This window comes from Hyperolius riggenbachi, chromosome 9 (genome assembly GCF_040937935.1).
Source record: "Hyperolius riggenbachi isolate aHypRig1 chromosome 9, aHypRig1.pri, whole genome shotgun sequence".
Lineage (NCBI taxonomy): Eukaryota > Metazoa > Chordata > Amphibia > Anura > Hyperoliidae > Hyperolius > Hyperolius riggenbachi.
This window is the reverse complement of record NC_090654.1, coordinates 41,339,313-41,358,338: the sequence shown is the minus strand read 5'-3', so window position 1 is coordinate 41,358,338 and position 19,026 is coordinate 41,339,313. Positions and strand designations below refer to the sequence as shown.

At 46.6% G+C, this 19,026-nt stretch overlaps 1 protein-coding gene across 4 annotated transcripts in view; it reads right to left on the bottom strand.

Moving 5' to 3' along the window:
• Positions 1–19,026, bottom strand: part of ASH1L (ASH1 like histone lysine methyltransferase) — a 131,721-nt gene that overhangs the window by 17,417 nt on the left and 95,278 nt on the right. For all 4 annotated transcript variants that reach the window (XM_068252588.1, XM_068252587.1, XM_068252586.1 and 1 more), the window contains 14 exons: positions 15,634–15,679; positions 12,013–12,121; positions 11,719–11,925; positions 10,461–10,607; positions 10,268–10,376; positions 9,321–9,482; positions 8,670–8,764; positions 8,057–8,193; positions 7,818–7,970; positions 6,139–6,193; positions 3,433–3,565; positions 3,110–3,358; positions 1,938–2,024; positions 1,756–1,846 (listed from right to left, as the gene is read on the bottom strand). In XM_068252588.1, the coding sequence (XP_068108689.1) occupies positions 1,756–1,846; positions 1,938–2,024; positions 3,110–3,358; positions 3,433–3,565; positions 6,139–6,193; positions 7,818–7,970; positions 8,057–8,193; positions 8,670–8,764; positions 9,321–9,482; positions 10,268–10,376; positions 10,461–10,607; positions 11,719–11,925; positions 12,013–12,121; positions 15,634–15,679 (1,780 nt within the window). The remainder of the gene's footprint in view (positions 1–1,755; positions 1,847–1,937; positions 2,025–3,109; positions 3,359–3,432; positions 3,566–6,138; positions 6,194–7,817; positions 7,971–8,056; positions 8,194–8,669; positions 8,765–9,320; positions 9,483–10,267; positions 10,377–10,460; positions 10,608–11,718; positions 11,926–12,012; positions 12,122–15,633; positions 15,680–19,026) is intronic.

Sequence of the window (19,026 nt, the reverse complement as noted above, 5' to 3'; positions counted from 1 at the left end):
CACAATACGTTGCTTCCCCGACAGGGACTGTCAAAGCAGTTCCAATGCATGATCCGTCATTTTGTGGTGTCCACTGGAATGGATATGCTACAGATAGTGTTGATGCATGAATTCAGCACAGCTGATTTGAAACACTCGAATACTCCAAACTTCAGCTGTCCAGCACCGAACAAGCAGACAGGGTCAAAAAGGAGTTCATCGGCTTGAGAGTCATGTTGCCATTCACATAATTCTGATACTTCCTTCTTCTAAATCGGAATGGTGAAACGCAATATGGCTCGCAAACCAGTTAACTCCTCCTGACCCTGTCTGCTTGTTCGGTGCTGAGTAGTGACTGCCGGGAGTATTCAGGTGTTATAAATGGCTGTGCCAAATTCAATCACCAACACTAGTCATAGATACAATGCTATTCTATGACAAATCCAATGTCCAAGCAGTGTCCGTAAAAAGTCATCCGTTGACATGTTCGCTTGCTACTTAAACTGGGGAGGGGGCTGCTAATACGGAGGCACACCTGGTTACCTTTACTAAGGAGGAGGCTGCTAATACTGGTGGCAAATCTGTTACCTATACTGAGGAGGTGGCTGCTAATACTGGGGGAACACCTGACTACCTGTACTGCAGAAGGGGACTACTTATTCCTGGGGAAATTCCCAGCTACCTAAATGGGGGAAGGGACGTTCGCTGGCTACCTGAACTGGGAGCCAAACTATGACTAGGGGCACGTTTGGCTGCATACCTATGAATATGCCACGGGGAGAGACTTGGGAGCAGGATAAAGCCGATATACAGCTTACCCTGTTCCTGCACAAGTCCCAGCGGCTTTCATTAATATTCCCCCTCCAAGTGAGGAATTACAGTGTTTTAAAAGTAACTTAAAGGGAACCTGAACGGAGCAAAAATATTTAAAATAAACACGACGTAGCTGCAAATGAATATTACATACTAACCTCGCCACCAGTTCCTCTCAGAAGCTCACCATTCTCTTCTTACAGTGATCCCTTCCAGTTCTGACAAGATTTTGTCAGAACTGAAATATACCAGTTGCTGTCAGTTATCTATCACCAGCTGTCAGTTACAACTGAATGTGCAAGGTAATGTCCATGTTTCCCTATGGCTCAAGTGGGTGATATTACAGTTTAACAGTGTGATGACCAGGAAGCGGTTAGGGGGTAATGACCATTTTCAAAATGACAGAGAATTCCATTGATCACAGTGGGCCAACAGGACGCAAGAGAGGAGAAAGAGATTGAGGAGTAGACTCTGTGGGAGGTAAGTATGACCTGTGTATGGTTATTTTGACTTTTAATTTTCAGTTCAGGTTCTCTTTAAGCTCAGTCTTCTGACAGCGCCAAAGTTACTCACTGTGCGCGGCTATAGCCGTAATTTCTATTACCGCCCACGGTGGCGCCGGCTGCGCCCAAATCTCCTGCGCTGTTTTAACAGCGCTCGCATTTGGCTACTTGGCTTGTAGTATAGGTGGGGGCACATTGGCTACCTACGAGGGTCTGGCCCCTATGTCAATGTAAGATTTCTTTGTGGCCCAAAAAGTTTGCCCACCCCGTTTACTTTAAACACAACAAAAGAAACAGGAGTTTATAATTTAGGGTTCCTCTTGTTTCTTTTGTTGTGTGGATAGAAGTAATAATGTGACATGATAATAATGACTTGCACCCCACTGATGATTCAGTAAAGAGTGGACTACGGTGACCGGTCTGCCCGAGTATACTCAGGGCCGGACGTGAGGACACATACCTTGCCGGAGGAGCAGGTCATCACGCATAAGGCAGATGAAATAGATGAAACCAGGCTGGGCGTAATGAGGACAAGGGATCATGGGTACTTCCTGCAAAATCAAAACATTGGGTCACCTTCAGATCATACAAGTGAAAGATCATACAATGACGCTATCTGTGGCAGCCATGCCATTCACTCACCCGGTCCACCGGCCGCGGGTCGCAGTGTTCACACAGATAATGTTCCACATCAGATGTCACCCCCATACAGTCACAGTGCTGCCAGACCTGCAGAGGGAGAAAAGAGGTCACCAGTCATGGCCACCAGCAGCATTCAGGCCACCAGCAGCATTCAGACCACCGGCTGTCCCTTTAGCACAACTCTGCCCTCTAGTGGTGATACTGCTATAAGCACAGGGCAGGATTTGTGTGGGGAATCACTTGTAGCTTGTAGCACTGATATGTTTTTCCACTTGTAGCAGCTACCTGCTGGTAGCTTGTTTAGCTAATAATCTTGCTGCAGGCATTTTGGTGGTGCTGAATAAATTGACTTAACTTCCACAGCAGTCAACGGAAAATGGCTGTTGGCATCGGTGAGATCAAGAACGCCGGCCAAAAGCACCTGCCGGTGCCAATAAGTGTTTGACAAGCTGAAACTAGCATTATTTTTTCAGAGAGTTCACAGTAAACATGCCCTAGAAAATAACAGACAGTTTTCTATCGTCAATGCATGAATTAACTACTTCCGGTTATAGGCTGAAGCTTCTAAATGTGCCCACACACAAAATATTGGTGCACAAATAAAACCTGTATAAACGTCCATTTACTACATCGCTACAAGGTAAAGAAATCTTTCCTTTGGTGGGGCAACATGGACGGTCCCCCTGGATGGAAGCCATCTGTGGTCCTGTACTCTGCCCCCCCCCCCCCCCCCCGGGTGAAGTCGCTGCACTTCTGAGCAGTGGCAGCACTTCTGAGCAGTCCCCCATTTTTGAGGGCATGGAAGGCCTACACGTGGCGCCCCTGTTGAGATGCAAAGAAAGCGCTGCCCCCATTTTTGAGGGCATGGAAGGCCTACACGTGGCGCCCCTGTTGAGATGCAAATAATTTTTTGATGGGCCAACTCCTGCAGTGAGTTAGTTCAGACCCTGCACATTCTGGCAAGCTGAAGCAATATGCATTTGCTGTGCCATTTTAATTTGTCAATAGACATTTTGGAAGCCAGTGTATATGTCAGGTGATACCTGGTTTCTTGGTTTGAGCACACAACTCTTTTTTCTTTTGTATGCAGATAAACTCCCATTTAGCAGGAAGTGGTTAAGAGGAGTTGGCACCCCGCGCCGTGCTTGTAGATTGGCATTTGGCATACTCACCATACACTTCTCGCACTGAATCATAAGTCCCTCGTCCTTGTAGAGGCCGCAGATACAGCGGATGATGTCATCCTCCTTCTCGTGTCCCCCGTCTTTGTCATATGAGGAGATCTCGCTGCTGTCTGCCTCGCTCGCCGTCTCCCCCATAATCTCGTCTATCTGTGCCGCGGACTCGTGCCGGGCGCTGTAATAAGCCTTCCTTAGTCGGCAGACGTCTCGGCCAGTGGTGGACTTCCTCCCATGGTATTTCTGAAAGTAGGATAGAGTCACGTACCACCGTATGGCGAGAACACGCGAAAGAGAGGAAAGGATGCGGCACCTACCTCTGCATTACGGAAAACCTTCAGCATATCTGTGTCAAATGCCTCCACCGTTTTATAGTGTCCACAGAGGATCTGCTTCTCGATGGTCAGCAGGTCCAGCGGGTCTCCCACCTTCTCGTAATAGTACGGATTTCTGCAAGGGACAACTGGGGTCACAAATCTGTGCATGGCGAGGATAAAGGCAGCCAGTGTAATGGTATCTTCCAGATAGAAAACAGCTGGGCCGGTCCATGTATTTGCAACATCAGAGATTCCCTATACAGCCTGATCAAGCAGTCTTATTTATATTGTATGTTGTATATGTTTTGTTGCAAGTAATTACATTAGTTGATTTACCCACAGCTGTTTGTATCCTTTCTTTATTTTTCCTACTTACTGTCTCAGCATCCTAGTAAAATTAGGAGCCAGGTCCAGTTCTGAGCTTTGTATTAATTATTAAAGCAAGTCTCAAGGGATTCTCCTCACCTGGCTAGCAAGACTGAGCCTTGGCTGTACCTGTAAATTACTTAAATGACCCCCGAAGTGAGAGGGATATGGAGGCTGACATGTTTATTTTCTTTTAAGCAATGCAGATTGCCTGGCTATCCTGCTGATCCTCTACTTCTAATACTTTTAGCCATAGCCCCTGAACAAACATGCAGATCAGGTGCCCTGACTAAAGTCTGACTGGATTAGCAACAGCTTGTTTCAGAGGCGCTATTCGTGACCTTGAGACTATACTGTGTACTCCTATCTGTTTATTTCCTGAGGAAGCGGGAACATACCCGTGAAACGCGTTGCACTGTTTGTTTTGGAGTATATTAATAAACCTGTTGTCATAAAACTGACAGTATCTTGTCTGCTTCGGGAAGGTGAGTCCACCACCACCTCCTGAGGGATTTTAAGCTTTTTAGAACCTTTTGTCCTGCTGGCGCCTCTGTTCACTCTTACATTAGCTTGTTTCAGGTGTGAGATTCAGACACTACTGCAGCCAAAGATCAGCAGGACTGCCAGGCAACTGGTATTATTTAAAGGAAGATAAACATGGCAACCTCCATATCCCTTTCACTTCAGGAGACCTTTAAATGTTGTCTATGCACACCCATTTAAAGTGAATGTTTACCGGTAAAAAAAAGAAAAAGTCAGATACTCACCTAAGGAGAGGGAAGGCTCGGTCCTAATGAGCCTTCCCCCTCCTCTCCCGGTGCCCGGTCCCGCGCAGGATCCCCCGTGGCAGTATTCGACCAGTTCGGTCAAATACTGCCACTTCCGCATGCCTTCGGGAGCTTTCGGAAGCCTTCGGGAGCACTCGGGCTCCCGATGACGCGGCCGCTCCATACTACGCATGCGCGAGCGCCCTCTATGACGCGCTCGCGCGTACGTAGTATGAAGCGGCCCGTCTTCGGAAGCCCGAGTGCTTCCGAAGACCTCCGAAGTCCCTGCGGCGGCGGACGCGAACGGGGGAGCCAGCGCAGCACCGAGGGCACCGGGAGAGGAGAGGGAAGGCTCATTAGGACCGAGCCTTCCCTCTCCTTAGGTGAGTATCTGACTTTTTCTTTTTTTTACCGGTACCCATTGGCTTTAAAGCTCCAATTAAATGGCATGGCAGGAAAGGGGGATCTATTTACTGCAGTGAGCATTTGGCCTCTGTGTGAGAACGGCTCTCTGTCTCTCCATCCACTCCTCCCTCCCATCCATCCTCAGTATCTCTTCCTTGGCTTCCTGTTTTTGGCTCCCGCTGATGATGTCGCTTGCTGTGCACCCCCTGGAGCTGCTCTCTGGTTCGATCTTGAATGAAACTTCCACCAGTTTGTAGTAGAGAAGGTGGAAGCTGATGGAGGTGGTAGTAGTAGTAGTAGTAGTAGTAAAGGTGAAAACTGATGGGGTGGTAGTAGTAGTAGTAGTAGAGAAGGTGAAAACTGATTGGGGTGGTAGTAGAGAAGGTAATAAGTGATAGAGGTAACAGTAACAGTAGAGAACGTGAAAAATTATGGGGGTGGTAGTAGAGAAGGTAGGAAGTGATAGGGTGGTAGTAGAGGAGGTAGGGAGTGATAGGGTGGTAGTGTGGTAGTAGCAGAGGTAGGACGTGATAGGGTGGTAGTAGAGGAGGTAGGAAGTGATAAGGTGGTAGTAGAGGAGGTAGGAAGTGATAGGGTGGTAGTAGAGGAGGTAGGGAGTGATAGGGTGGTAGTAGAGAAGGTAGGAAGTGATAGGGTGGTAGTAGAGGAGGTAGGAAGTGATAGGGTGGTAGTAGAGAAGGTAGGAAGTTTTAGGGTGGTAGTAGAGGAGGTAGGAAGTGATAAGATGGTAGTAGAGGAGGTAGGAAGTGATAGGGTGGTAGTAGAGGAGGTAGGAAGTGATAGGGTGGTAGTAGAGGAGGTAGGAAGTGATAGGGTGGTAGTAGAGGAGGTAGGAAGTGATAGGGTGGTAGTAGAGGAGGTAGGAAGTGATAGGGTGGTAGTAGAGGAGGTAGGAAGTGATAGGGTGGTAGTAGAGGAGGTAGGAAGTGATAGGGTGGTAGTAGAGAAGGTAGGAAGTGATAGGGTAGTAGTAAAGGAGGTAGAAAGTGATAGGGGTAGCAATAATAGTATAGAAGGTGGAAACTGATGGGGGTGTTAGTAGAGGCGGTAGGAAGGGATAGGAGTTGTAGTAGAGAAGATGAAGTTTGGTGGAATAGGCAGTAGATTTTGGTGCTGTAATAGAGGTGTTGGATTGTCTGGTTCTTACTTCTTCTTGGGTGGCAGGCTGAGCAGGGGGGCAGCCAAGCTCCGATTCATGGAATCTGGAAGGAGGAAATCTGCATTACTGAGGAGTAATGTACATCAATATGCAGTAACACATCTACAATCATACTAGCCTCTGATTATAATGCAACTGCAGAGCAGGAAAATAACAGAAGTTTTATGTTTAGCTTTTATTGCCCTGGTGTAGACGTGTGCCACACTCCGTGTCTGGTGACACCACAGGAAGCAAGAATAATTATCCTGATTGGGAACACAGACAGCAGTAAAATCCTAGCAAAGGTTCTTCTAGAAACTTCCAGAAAATAAAAATTGAGCCAAAAGTACTTTCAGCGGGGTCAACACTATTCATTGCCACAGGAAGTAAGAGAAATTCTCCACAAAAAGGGCTCAGACACCTATAAACACTTATCAGAAGTTGTAACCTCTTCCGGTCTATCAAAAGATGAAATTAAAGTTACTAGATCATGACATACACCCAGCAGCCCCCTCTGATCCACAGATGACCTGTGCCTGACCATCCCGCGCATCTCCCACTCCCATGCGAGACTGCAGGACTTTTCAAGAGATGCCCCCACTCTCTGCAACTCCCTTCCACCACCCATCAGGTTCGCCCCTTCCTTCAACACCTTCAAACAAGCCCACAAAATACACTTCTATCCTCCCTCCCCCCGCATTAATGCTAAAGACCTATTATGCAACCCCTTCCTAGTATGTCCCTACCCCTTCCTAATAGATTGTAAGCCTCTGGCAGGGTCCCCCGCCCTAATGTCTCCAACTTGGTCATGCACCCCCTTCCTGAAGACTGACTTGGACTTGATCTATGTGGTCTCTAAAAGTAGCCATACATCTGGCGATGTATGGGCAGATTTGACCAAGAGACAAATCTCTCTATTATCGAATCTGATTAGAGAGATCTGCCAGCTGCACATACACCACAGGCCGATTCCCGATCTATTTCAGCATGAAATCTCTCGGGAATGGGCCTTCTGCGCCGCATACATCCGCCTTGCCGCCCCGACGCTGTCCCCTAATGTAACAGTCCCCCAGGAGATCCACTGCATACACGCGTGCCCCATGTGGTTTCCTAGTAAGGGCGCACGTGTGTGACATCATACGCGCACCCTTACTAGGAAACCACGTGAGGTGTGCGTGTATGGAGAGGGGAATGCGCCCGGAGCAGCGGAGGGACAAGCGCAGGCTGCGGACAGGTAATGTATACACTTTACACAGGGCACTGAGGGGACATTTACATTAGGGGGGACAGCGTCTGGGGTTCTGTCATGTTTGGTGATCGTCGGGAAATTGCACGCCATTATCGCCGCACACCAGATCGAGCAACATCTTGCAGCATGCGCGATCAAGAATGCGACCAATTTTGTCCTGATATTGGTCATACTGTCCGACGGGCATGCACTTGGCGCCACCGATTTTCATCCAATTCGATTATAGTAATCGAATTGGATGGTCAATCGGCCACCTAGTCGCCTGATGTATGGCCACCTTAAGACTCTGTTCCTTGATCTTGTACCTTGTTGTCTGTCTCCATATTTATCTATTGTTCAGCGCTGCGTAATATGTTGGCGCCTTATGAATACAATAAATAACGGTGACCTCGACAGCTCTTGTAAGAGTCAGGATGGGTGGATACGGACAGGAAATCACCTTTATAGTAGACGATCCCATCGCAGATCTCCTTGAAGATCTGGGCCAGCCTGGCAGCCCGCGCCACCTCAATGTTCTCCTCTGCTGCGGCCAGGCGGCGGGTGCGTACAGAGCGCGAGGTCTGCAAGGCGGCAAACTGTGTCATGAAGACGTCTGCAAAACAGATGAAACATGCCAGGTAAGCAGGAACCACCAGGAAAGAAGGCCCAGAACCTCCCATCATCCACCATCAGGCTCACCAGACTTGATGTTTCCGTCGTCTCTGCACACACCGTTCCAGCGGTTATACAGCGACGCCTCCTTCACCTCTTCATGCCTCCGTCGGGTCCTCTCCCAATTCCGTACCAAGAAAACTCTGTGCTTTAACACGAAATTCCTGCACAAGCAGAGTGCAAAATATATTGGCAAATGGCTCAGTGAGGGAGTGTGTGTGTGTTGCGCACAGGTTCAGGCAGTAGGTGGCACACAGACTGGCAGAGCACACAGGATCAGGCAGTTGGTGGCACACAGACTGGCAGAGCACACAGGTTCAGGCAGTAGGTGGCACACAGACTGGCAGAGCACACAGGTTCAGGCAGTAGGTGGCACACAGACTGGCACACACAGATTCAGGTGGTAGGTGACACACAGACTGGCAGAGCACACAGGTTCAGGCAGAAGGTGGCACTTAGACTGGAAGAGCATAGAGATTTAGGCAGTAGGTGACACACAGACTGGCAGAGTAAATAGATTGAAGCGGTAGGTGGCACACAGATTGGAAGAGGACACATTAATTTGATAGGTGGCACACAGACGGGCAGAGAACACAGGTTCAGGCAGTAGGTGACAGCCGCAGATCACAAAAATGCATACCTCTCCCTGTTGGACATGGGCTTCATGTTGACCTGGGGACTCAGTCTGCTTGATGCCCCCACACTGTCACTGCGATCATCGCCATGGTGCCCTCTCTGCAGACAAAAGATCATGAATTAGAACACTTGATAAATACAATGATATCAAGGAATTCCTTGGGAAGATCATGCATTTCCTGTAAACCCAATCGCCTCAAGCCACCCAGCTGTCTCCATTAGGTGGACAGCAATGTGCAGGGTTCAGTAACACACAGCAACCAATCACTGGCAATCTATCAATAATCTAACTCCAGTAACGTGAAATGTGATATGTTGCTATGGAAAGCCTCCACTCACAGACAGGATGACCAGCACACTGGTGCCAATGCTAAATGCTTCTGATTACATAGAGAGGAGCTCTATATTTGGCTTGAAATACCTTCCGGCACTTTAATTTGTCCTGAGGAAGCGGGCAGAGACCGGTGAAACGCGTTGCCAGTGCTTAATAAAATTAATTGTGTATATTAATGTCGTTATTGAGATAAGCCACCTACTTTTTTGTTTTAGTTGTTTTTAGCCTGCTATACATTCCTGGGCACCTCTTATCACCTTTGTTTGTTATACATACAGCCAATCAGCTACCAGCTCATCATAACCATTCCCTCCCACTCACCCTCCTCTTCAGCCGATGTTTGGATTTCCGCTTCTCTTTGGAGCGTCCAAGTCTTCGGTGGGAGAGAGCCTGGTGACCTCCTTTGTTTGTCAGTCCGTTCATTCTCTGGCTCTTCCCACCAATGATGCCTCGGCAATGCTCAAAACCGCACTTACAGAGTTGCTGTAGGGAGAAGAAATAAAGTTCTCAGTACAATGTGTCAGGGGGGTGCAGAGCAACGGTTCACTTGGACATTCAGACCCAACCACTACCCACCAACTAACTTTTCTCCTCAGCTTTTCTCCTCAGCACTCCTCCCATTCATTTGGCCATAACTTTATCACTACTTATCACACCTAAATGATCTCTTTGTTTTTCGCTACACATTAGGCTTTTCTGTGGGTGATACTTGTTTTCAGTAATTATTTTCTATGCATTTTTAGCTTTAGAAGAGGTTAACAGCTATAGTAATTGTTTTTTTTATTTTAATTGTAATTTAGTTTTTTACAAACACTATCCTGGTTTTCCTGGAAGTGTTCGATCTTTTATTTTTTTATTTTACTTTCATTATTATGAATGAACATGGCTCCTAATTGGAGTCATGTTCATTCATATATAGGGTCTTTGATTGGCTTAGGGAACAAATGTTCCTGTTCACCAATCTCTGAAGTGTAAGTCCCGCCATGAACGAGCATTGGGCACGCATGCGCACCCACCAATGACTGGAAGGATGAACCAGTATATCCTGATAGCTCTAGCAAGCTTCAAACTGGACGCATATAAATGTCCAGTTTGAGATAACTTGTTAATACTGATGCCAATAGCCCGTCCATTTCCTCTAGAAGGCACAGAAAAGTACCTGTACTTTCGAGTTCAGTTTTCCTAATTTTTATCCAGTTGTGGCTCTAGAAAAGCTCCTGGAAGCCGGACTATACAATACGATTGCTGGGTAGACAGAGGACACTCACCTGCTGCTCTGTGTTAAATGCGTGGAAGTTGTAGTCGTAGGTCAGTTCTGTCCCGGCTGGCATGTCCTTCAGTGCGTACAGCCCGATTCGGTACACCCCATTCACAGACCTGGAGAACAAGACGTTTGTTGGTATCAGTGCACGAGACAGGCAAGGCTGCAGGGGGCACTGCAGGGCTGTGCAGGAGACTTACCATTTCTGCATCTCACAGTTGGGATCGCAGCTGTGGTTGATGAATCGGGCCTCATTGCCCATCCGGTAGCTGTCAATCACCATCCCAGAGTCCAGGCTGAGACAGTAATGGTCATTGTGGTTGTGGTACTGCTCGATCATTCGATTCCTAAAGCAGACAAGTAGAGGAGACTTGTATTTCAGTTTCATAAGCCTGTCGCAGTAGTAGCTCTCAGTGCCGGATTTGTACTGTTTACCGCCCTAGGCCACTGTCACCAGCCACCCACCTTCCATATAGGTAGCGAGATGACCCCTTCCCTCTAGTATAGGTAGCCTGATGACCACCCAGTATAGGTAGCCAGATGACTCCTCCCCCCTTTCCCTCCAGTATAAATAGCCAGATGACTCCTCCCCCTTTCCCTCCAGTATAGGTAGCCAGATGACTCCCTTAATCCCTCCTTTTCCCACCCCTACACCTTTCAGTATAGGTAGCCAGCTCGCCTCCACACTGCAGTAGCCATCAGTGTCACTCATTTCTCCGCTTATCTCCAGTGCAGAAGCTTCCTCTTGTTTTCTGTCTCTAATGCTGCCCAAGTCCATAGCCGCCGGCCACAATGCAAACGTGCACAGAGAGCAAGGTGGCTGCTGCACAGACAGCTAGCAGCAGAGTACCCAGGTCAGGCGCTCGCCTGATCTCCCTGCATTGCAGCATTTGCAAACTTGCAAATGCTGCACCAGCTTAGCCTGCTGCTTTGGTGCCCTTCCTCCTGTGGTGCCCTAGGCCATGGCCTAGGTGGCCTTGGCCTAAATCCGGCCCGAATAGCTCTTTAGTGTGATGTCATGACCTAGGTCCTGACAGTTTCCTGTCTGTGAACCTCATTGCACTGTGGGAAATAACAGCTGTTTCCAACTACCAAGCAACCAGTATCTCCCTCATATGTATCCCTCATGTGCATATGTATAGCTTAAAAAACAAACAAACAACCTTTTAGCCTAATTAGCCACAATGTTAGTGGGTGTGGTTATAAATAATACTGTCTAGGTTGTTTTTTTTTTGTCTGCCAGTACTAAAGATGCTGACTGACAGGCTCATTGTGGATCAAACAACATGAACAAATTAAATTACGAAGATCAAACATTTCTTGGTTTCTCTTCTATTTATTAACTTCTCACTTTGCAAATTGATTTATTTTTTTCCCCCTTTTTTTTGCTAAAGTTCCTCTTGTAAGACAATACGACACACACAACACCAGATATTCCAGAGCGTAAAATTAAGTTACCTGAACTCCTGCTCGCTCACCACCTCCCCCAGGTACTCGATGATGAACTGTGAGGACCTCAGAGGCTCCTTGGTGCGGATTCCCCATCCCTTCCCTTCAGCCCGGAAACGCTCAAGACACTGGACCCACTCATGCCTCTGGATCCGCTGGTTGCTGCACTGCTCTCCGCAGGGACACGTGTTAGGAGAACATTCAGCAAAGATCATCCTTTGGAGGGAGAGAAGAGGCCGGCATTAGCAGCCTGGAGGAGGCCTGAGACACGGACATTTATGTACGAGGGAAGTATCAGCTCACCGGTTCAAGCAATCCTCCACGCAGCCGTTTTCTCCCATACACTCCGGCCTCTTACAGTTACAGGTGGTTGCTTCATACCCCGACAACGGCTTCACATCTACATAGACGTCTTAGAAAACAAAGATTAGCGTTAATAAGAGAGGTGGCCATTAAGCAGAAGATCATTGCATAGGATAGATATGGTGGGGAGGACTAAAGAAGTATAAAGAGTGGGGTGGCTATTATGGAAACCCTCGAACGGACACAGGTCTCAATTCACTAAGAGCAGTTTTATTTTCTGTCCAGTGCATCCCCAGGGCTTTTCTGTATCCCTTCAGATGTGCATCGGCACTAACTAGAGAGAGCTCTTCTGTGTATAAGTATACAGATATGCACAACTAAAGGGATACAGAAAAGCCTTTTTACATGTCTCCTTTTCTGCCGTTTTGAAGTCCTGCCCACCAGAGTATTGGATCAAATGGAGTAAAAAGCAGGGCTGTGTGGCTCTCCCTATTGGCTGTTTGCTACATCTGCCAATGTTACTGCATGGAGATTGTGAGTTACCAGCTGGTCAGAGCTGGAAATAAATACAGGGCTGTGGAGTCGGAGTCGTGGAGTCGGAGTCGTGCAATTTTGGGTGCCTGGAGTCGGAGTCGGGAAAAAATGCACCGACTCCTAAAGAATTTGTAACTGTAATTAAAATAGAAAATATGATAAAATGTTCTATTTCTCAGATAATAGTCATTAAAAATAATGTATATATACAGTATATATACAGTAATAGCTGTGCTTAGTCTACAAAAATGAAATAAACCAATCAAAATTAGTTACTTGTGCTGCTTCAATAAAGCAGTCCCCGTATTTTTAAAGTCAGATATACATATCTGATTGTGACTGTATATATGATGTGTACACAGGAATCTCTTATATACACTAAATAACATCTATGCTGTAAGAATAAAGCCTGATGTGTAGCCATGTCACTAATAGAGATGGTCAACGAGATGGAAATAATTCTGCCTTGATGCTGATTTATGCAAATGTATGCACTCCCTTTGCTGATGAAATCAAATAATTTGATATGTTATTAAAATTTGGTTTGGTGACTACAAATTAAAGGGAAACTGAGACGGGTGAAAAGTAAAGTTTTATACATACCTGGGGCTTCCTCCAGACCCCTTCAGGCTAATCAGTCCCTCACTGTCTTCCACCACCCGGATCTTCTGCTATGAGTCCTGGTAATTCAGCCAGTCAGCGCAATAGTGCTGCACAGGTGTAGTATGCTCCTGGCGGCGGAGTGTGTGCATGTGCACTACGCCTGACTGGCTCAAGTACCTGGACTCATAGCAGAAGATCCAGGTGGTGGAGGAGGACAACGAGGGACTGATTATCCTGAAGGCGGCTGGAGGAAGCCCCAGTTATGTATAAAACTTTAATTTCATCTGTCTCAGGTTGACTTTGTTACACTGTAGTACTATACTCTACATATGCACTCCCCACAGAGCTGCAGGGAATCCACTGAGAATGCTGTGCACATTGAACACAGAGGTGTTGTCTGTTTACAATCTCCTCATTCCCCTGCAGAATACCTGCACATCATTCTTACATGTACCCACACTTACATTGCCTAGGGCCTGATAGATGTTCTTTGTTCCGGTTTGTACCTTTTACAAGTACTCTTACCAAGGACTAGTTTTAGTCTAAAGGGAATAAATATAGTAGTCTACATATCCTTCTCACTTCAGTTGTCTTGTAAAATTCCTAAGCGTTGGCAGTTAAGAGACGAATTTCATGTTACATACTTTTAATCAACAAAATTGTAATATGCAAATTAGAGGAGTCGGAGTCGTGGAGTCGGAGTCGGAGGAATCCTAAACTGAGGAGTCGGAGTTGGTGGATTTTTGGACCGACTCCACAGCCCTGAATAAATACCGAACACTTTTACTTGATTTACCAAATGCTTTCATCTTTGTGATTTCCTGAGGTATTTACAGCAAAAGGTGGCAATTTTACTTTAGTGTGGTAATAGGTTTAGTGAATTGGCATTTGGAAAGGTGTTTTCTGCATTACCGAATGTAATGCTTAGTGAATTGAGGCCACAGTGTGAAGAGCAGTCATTATAGTAACAGGAGTAATATATTGTACAATACACTCATAGATAAGACCAGAGGAGCAGGATGTGTAGGATGGCCATATTAAAGACAACCAAACAGGTATTAACAGGCAGAATAGCTATAAAGAAGAAGACCAGAGAATTATAATGTGCAGGGAAGCCATTATGGGAAAGATCAGAGGGGTATAATGTACTGGGTGGCAGTTATGGAAAAGCCTAACAATGTACAATATGCAAGACTACTATTATGGAGGAAACCAGAGAGACATAGGCCTTATTCAATTCACTTTTTCTCCTGAGTTTTCTCTTAGGAGATCATTTTTCAGCTTCTCCGAGATAAACTTTTGCTCATTGCATAATTGTGTTCCTTTCATATTGTTTATAGGGCACTCCTCAAGCCAAATACTTTTTTGGTTTGTTTTAATACTCTAATTCCCCATAAACTAAACAAGCCTCGTCCACAGCTTCTCCAGAGAGCCTTGGCACTTTGAGCCTTAGTAGCAAGGGCTTATGGGAGCTCAGTCTGGGCAGGAGGAGGGGGAGGTGTTACTAGCCAGAGATTTCAGAGGCAGAGAGGAGGAGGGAGGAGGAAAGGAGAGTGAAGTTTTCACAGGCTGAGGCCTGGAGATGCAGATCAGCTTGCCTGTGTGTAATGTAACAAACAGAACATGGCCGCTGTCATTGTATCACAGGAATAACTAATCATAAACTGTTGAAGCTGTTTGCAGCTAGATTTGCTGTGTAAACTATCTAAACTTTAGATAAGATATGTAGACTATTGTTAGTTTTTCATCTCAGATCCGCTTTAAGATACGGTAACTTTTCAGCACTTACCAATTGAAAAATGACCAACAAGTAGGTGAAAATATACCATCACCTACTTTTTAACCACCCTGGCGTTCTGATTAAATCGCCAGGGTGGCTGCGGGAGGGTTTTTTTTAAATAAAAAAAAAACTATTTCATGCAGCCAACTGAAAGTTGGCTGCATGAAAGCCCACTAGAGGGCGCTCCGGAGGCGATCTTCCGATCGCCTCCGGCGGCAAGAGATAACACGGAAGGTCGCAATGAGCGGCCCTCCGTGTTTCGCTTCCCTCGTCGCCATGGCGACGAGCGGAGTGACGTCATGGACGTCAGCCGACGTCCTGACGCCGGAACTGTTTGTTCCGGCTACGCTGGGCTCGGGCGGCTGGGGGGACCCTCTTTCGCCGCTGCACGCGGCGGATCGCCGCGCTGCGGCGGCGATCAGGCAGCACACGCGGCTGGCAAAGTGCCGGCTGCGTGTGCTGCTTTTTATTTGGTTGAAATCGGCCCAGCAGGGCCTGAGCGGCAGCCTCTGGCGGTGTTGGACGAGCTGAGCTCGTCCAGACCGCTCAGCAGGTTAAGTAATATCACATTTATGTTCAGTAATTCCTTGCCTGGTGGGAGACCAGAGAGATATAACATACAGGGTGGCTATTAAGGAGACCAGAAAAGTATAATATGTAGGGTGGCCATTATAACCTGCAGTGCATTCTGGGAGGACACTTACTGGATCGGATCTTCTTGTAGAGTGGGACGTCTGGCTTCTTATACAACTACAAAAATAGAATAAGAAACTGTGTAAAAAAATCCCATTTGCATAGTGCTGACAATCTAATAACACTGGGCCGTAATGAGGAATTTTATCTCAGGATTGAACTTCATCCCAATCAGTAGCTGATACAGTAGAATCTTGTTATAGTAAACTCAGATATAGTAAACCTCTGTATATAGTAAACTTTAGGCCTCAGGTCCCAGAAAATGTCTGTATAAATATACAATGTATGACCAATTCTGATATAGTAAACTACTTTTCCTGGTCCCTTGGAGTTTACTTTAATGCAGGTGTCCCCAAACTTTTTCGGTTAAGGGCCGGATCAACCTACTTCAGACTGCCGGGGGGAGGGCAGAACATACATAAAATGATGTTAAAAAAACATTACATTAAGTAAATGCAGCTCTAACAGGATAGACTCACCATATTAATCTATATTTAGATATGTTTTTTTATATACGTGTTACAGATATTGTTGACTAGTGATTTCTATGTCTTTTCAGTCACATGTACTGAATATAAGAATGTTGACTTTAAATTGTTAAAGCAATTGTTTAATATCTTAAGTTGTAATTTATGTTTGTAAATGTACAAAAAAAACCCAATAAAAATCTAATGTTCAAAAAAAAACAAAAACATTACATTGTATCTAGGTATTAATTCGAAACATGCACAGAGATGCCCAGAGGAGAGATCCCAGCAGCACCTATTCAGTCATGTGGCACCCAAAGAAACTCTCTGTGCACCAGACAGCGAAGCATACCCAGGTGACAACCTGCCGCCCAGTTGGACAGCAGTGTCACCTGATGCAGAATTGGATGCCAGGGAATGACTGCTCGCTGGCTTCTACAGTATGTGGATGGGTGGTGCCAGCACTGCTATTCTATATGTGGGCTGCTGATATTTAAACGTGCAGTGGGCCACATCTTTAAAGAGACTCTGAAGCGAGAATAAATCTCGCTTCAGAGCTCATAGTTAGCAGGGGCATGTGTGCCCATGCTAAAATGCCGCTATCGCTCTGCTAAACGGGGGTCCCTTACCGCACAAATCCCCTCCGTGCAGTCCGTGCAGCCGGGGATCTCTTCCTGGTTGAGGCAGGGCTAACCGCCGCAGCCCTGCCCCACGCGCGTCTGTCAGCGCGTATCTCCGCCTCTCCCCCGCCCCTCTCAGTCTTCCTTCACTGAGAGCGGTGGGGGAGAGGCGGCGATGCGCCGCTGATAGACGCGGCTAGAGGCAGGGCTGCAGCCGTTAGCCCTGCCTCTAGGAGCAGCAAAATCTACAACCAATTGGGTCGTTGATTTTGCGGGGGGGGGGGGGAGTTGGGGGTGAAGGGACCCCCGTTTAGCCGTTGGATAGCGGCGTTTTAGCAGGGGCACACATGCCCCTGCTAACTATGAGCTCTGAAGCGAGAATTATTCTCGCTTCAGTGTCTCTTTAAGTTATACATTTTGTGTTTGGGGGGCCAGTGAAAAAGCCTCGGGGGGCGCATTCTGCTCGCGGGCCCTAGTTTCAGGACCACTGCTTTAATGGGATACTACTGTACACCCTTTACCACGAGAAATCTTTACCTATGCTCAAATAGATCATCAGTGGTAATCTGTATGGCTGATATTGTGGTGAAACCCCTCCCACAGTGTGATGTCATGACCTTGTCTGTGAACAGTGTTTCATTATGGGAAATAACAGCTTTTTCCAACTGCCAAGCAAGCAATATCTCCCTCCATGCATAGAACTATCAGTAATGAACATTCTGTACAGATCACCGGGCAGAACTAAAGATGTCAACACCAGTGATACATTTCAGAATGTAAATTAGGTAGAGGAGAGATTTTACAATGGGCAAACAGTGACTAATTAATCTATAAGTGAATATTGTAAATAATAAGCAATTGTATTCACTATGTTAGTTTTGATCGCAGTATTAACAGAATTACCTAAGCTGCAGTACCGCAAAGCAACCACAAGATGTCACTGTAAAATGTGAAGTGCTGCAATGATCTCTATGGTATTGTGATTTCCAGGATCATTTTCACTACAGTTCCTATTTAAAGAATTCTCTGAAAAGAAAAGCAAGCAGACATACTGCTACTGAGCAGGTTAGTCTACTTAGAGCAGAACCCCATAAGGTTCAGTAACCTGAATAGCATCATTTGGGTGTTTCCTGTTTCTCCTATATAGACTGCTATAGAATGTTTCACAAAGAGGCATAAAGCTGTATCAGCACCGATAAATCCCTCCACCTACTCCATTACTAGCTACCAGAGATCGTGTGAGAAATATGGAAATCCAATGCTCATTTTATTAGGTGTATACACTGTGGGCCTGATTCACTAGGGGAACTCCAATCATCTCCAATGAGGAGGTCAAAATGGGATTCAGAAAACCTGGCCTGAGTATAAAAGAAAAAAAATCACCTGTTGCTAGGTGATAAATTACACAGTGGGGTTACTGAAAGGTAAGTAAATAACTTGTTTTTCTAGTAAACAAAGGCAGTCCATAATATATTAAAGTAAATGGGATTGGGAGCCGCTTGTTAAAAAAACAAAACTCCCTAAGCCAGATACTTACCTAAGGAGAGGGGAGGCTCTGGGTCCTAATGAGGCTTCTCTCTTCTCTCCTGGTGCTCTCGGTGCTGCGCTGTCCCCGGGAGCAGTATTTGACTAAACTGGTCAAATACTGCTCCTTCCGCTGGCGAAGGTGACTTATGAAAGTCTTCAGGAGCCTGAGTGCTCCAGAAGACGAGCCGCTCCATACTGCACAAGTGCGAGTGCCCTCTATCGCGTCATCGCGCATACGCAGTATGGAGCCGCCTGTCTTCAGAGGACTCGGCTCCCAATGACTTTCGAAGTCCCCTCGGCGGGGGATGTGAACAGGGGAACCAGCGCTGCACCGAGGGCACCGGGAGAGGTGAGGGAAGGCTCATTAGGACCCAATGCCTTCCCTCACCTTAGGTAAGTATCTGGTCTCTTTTTCTAAAAAACAAGTCCCATTTACTTAAAAAAAAAAAAAAAGTCTCGCTGTGGATGCTGTATACAGCTGCAGTCACACCACCACTACTTTCGCCGGGAACCTCCTCAACATCAGAGCTGCGCACGAGTGTGGCTGGGCTGCACCTGCATGGCCTTGAATGCACAGTAGCTCCGAGCCATTTGTGAACGAGGGGCTCTGGCCTACTGCACGGTGGCAGCCATAATCGCCCTGGCGCAGTACGGCTTGAAGAGGAATGCACTCCCGATCAGATTCTTAGGGGAGAAACGGGGACATAGCTAGAACAGGTAAATATTACATTGCTCTGTTGCACAACTCTGCAATGTGGGGAGATGGTTCCAGTTAGGGATTGGGGGGGGG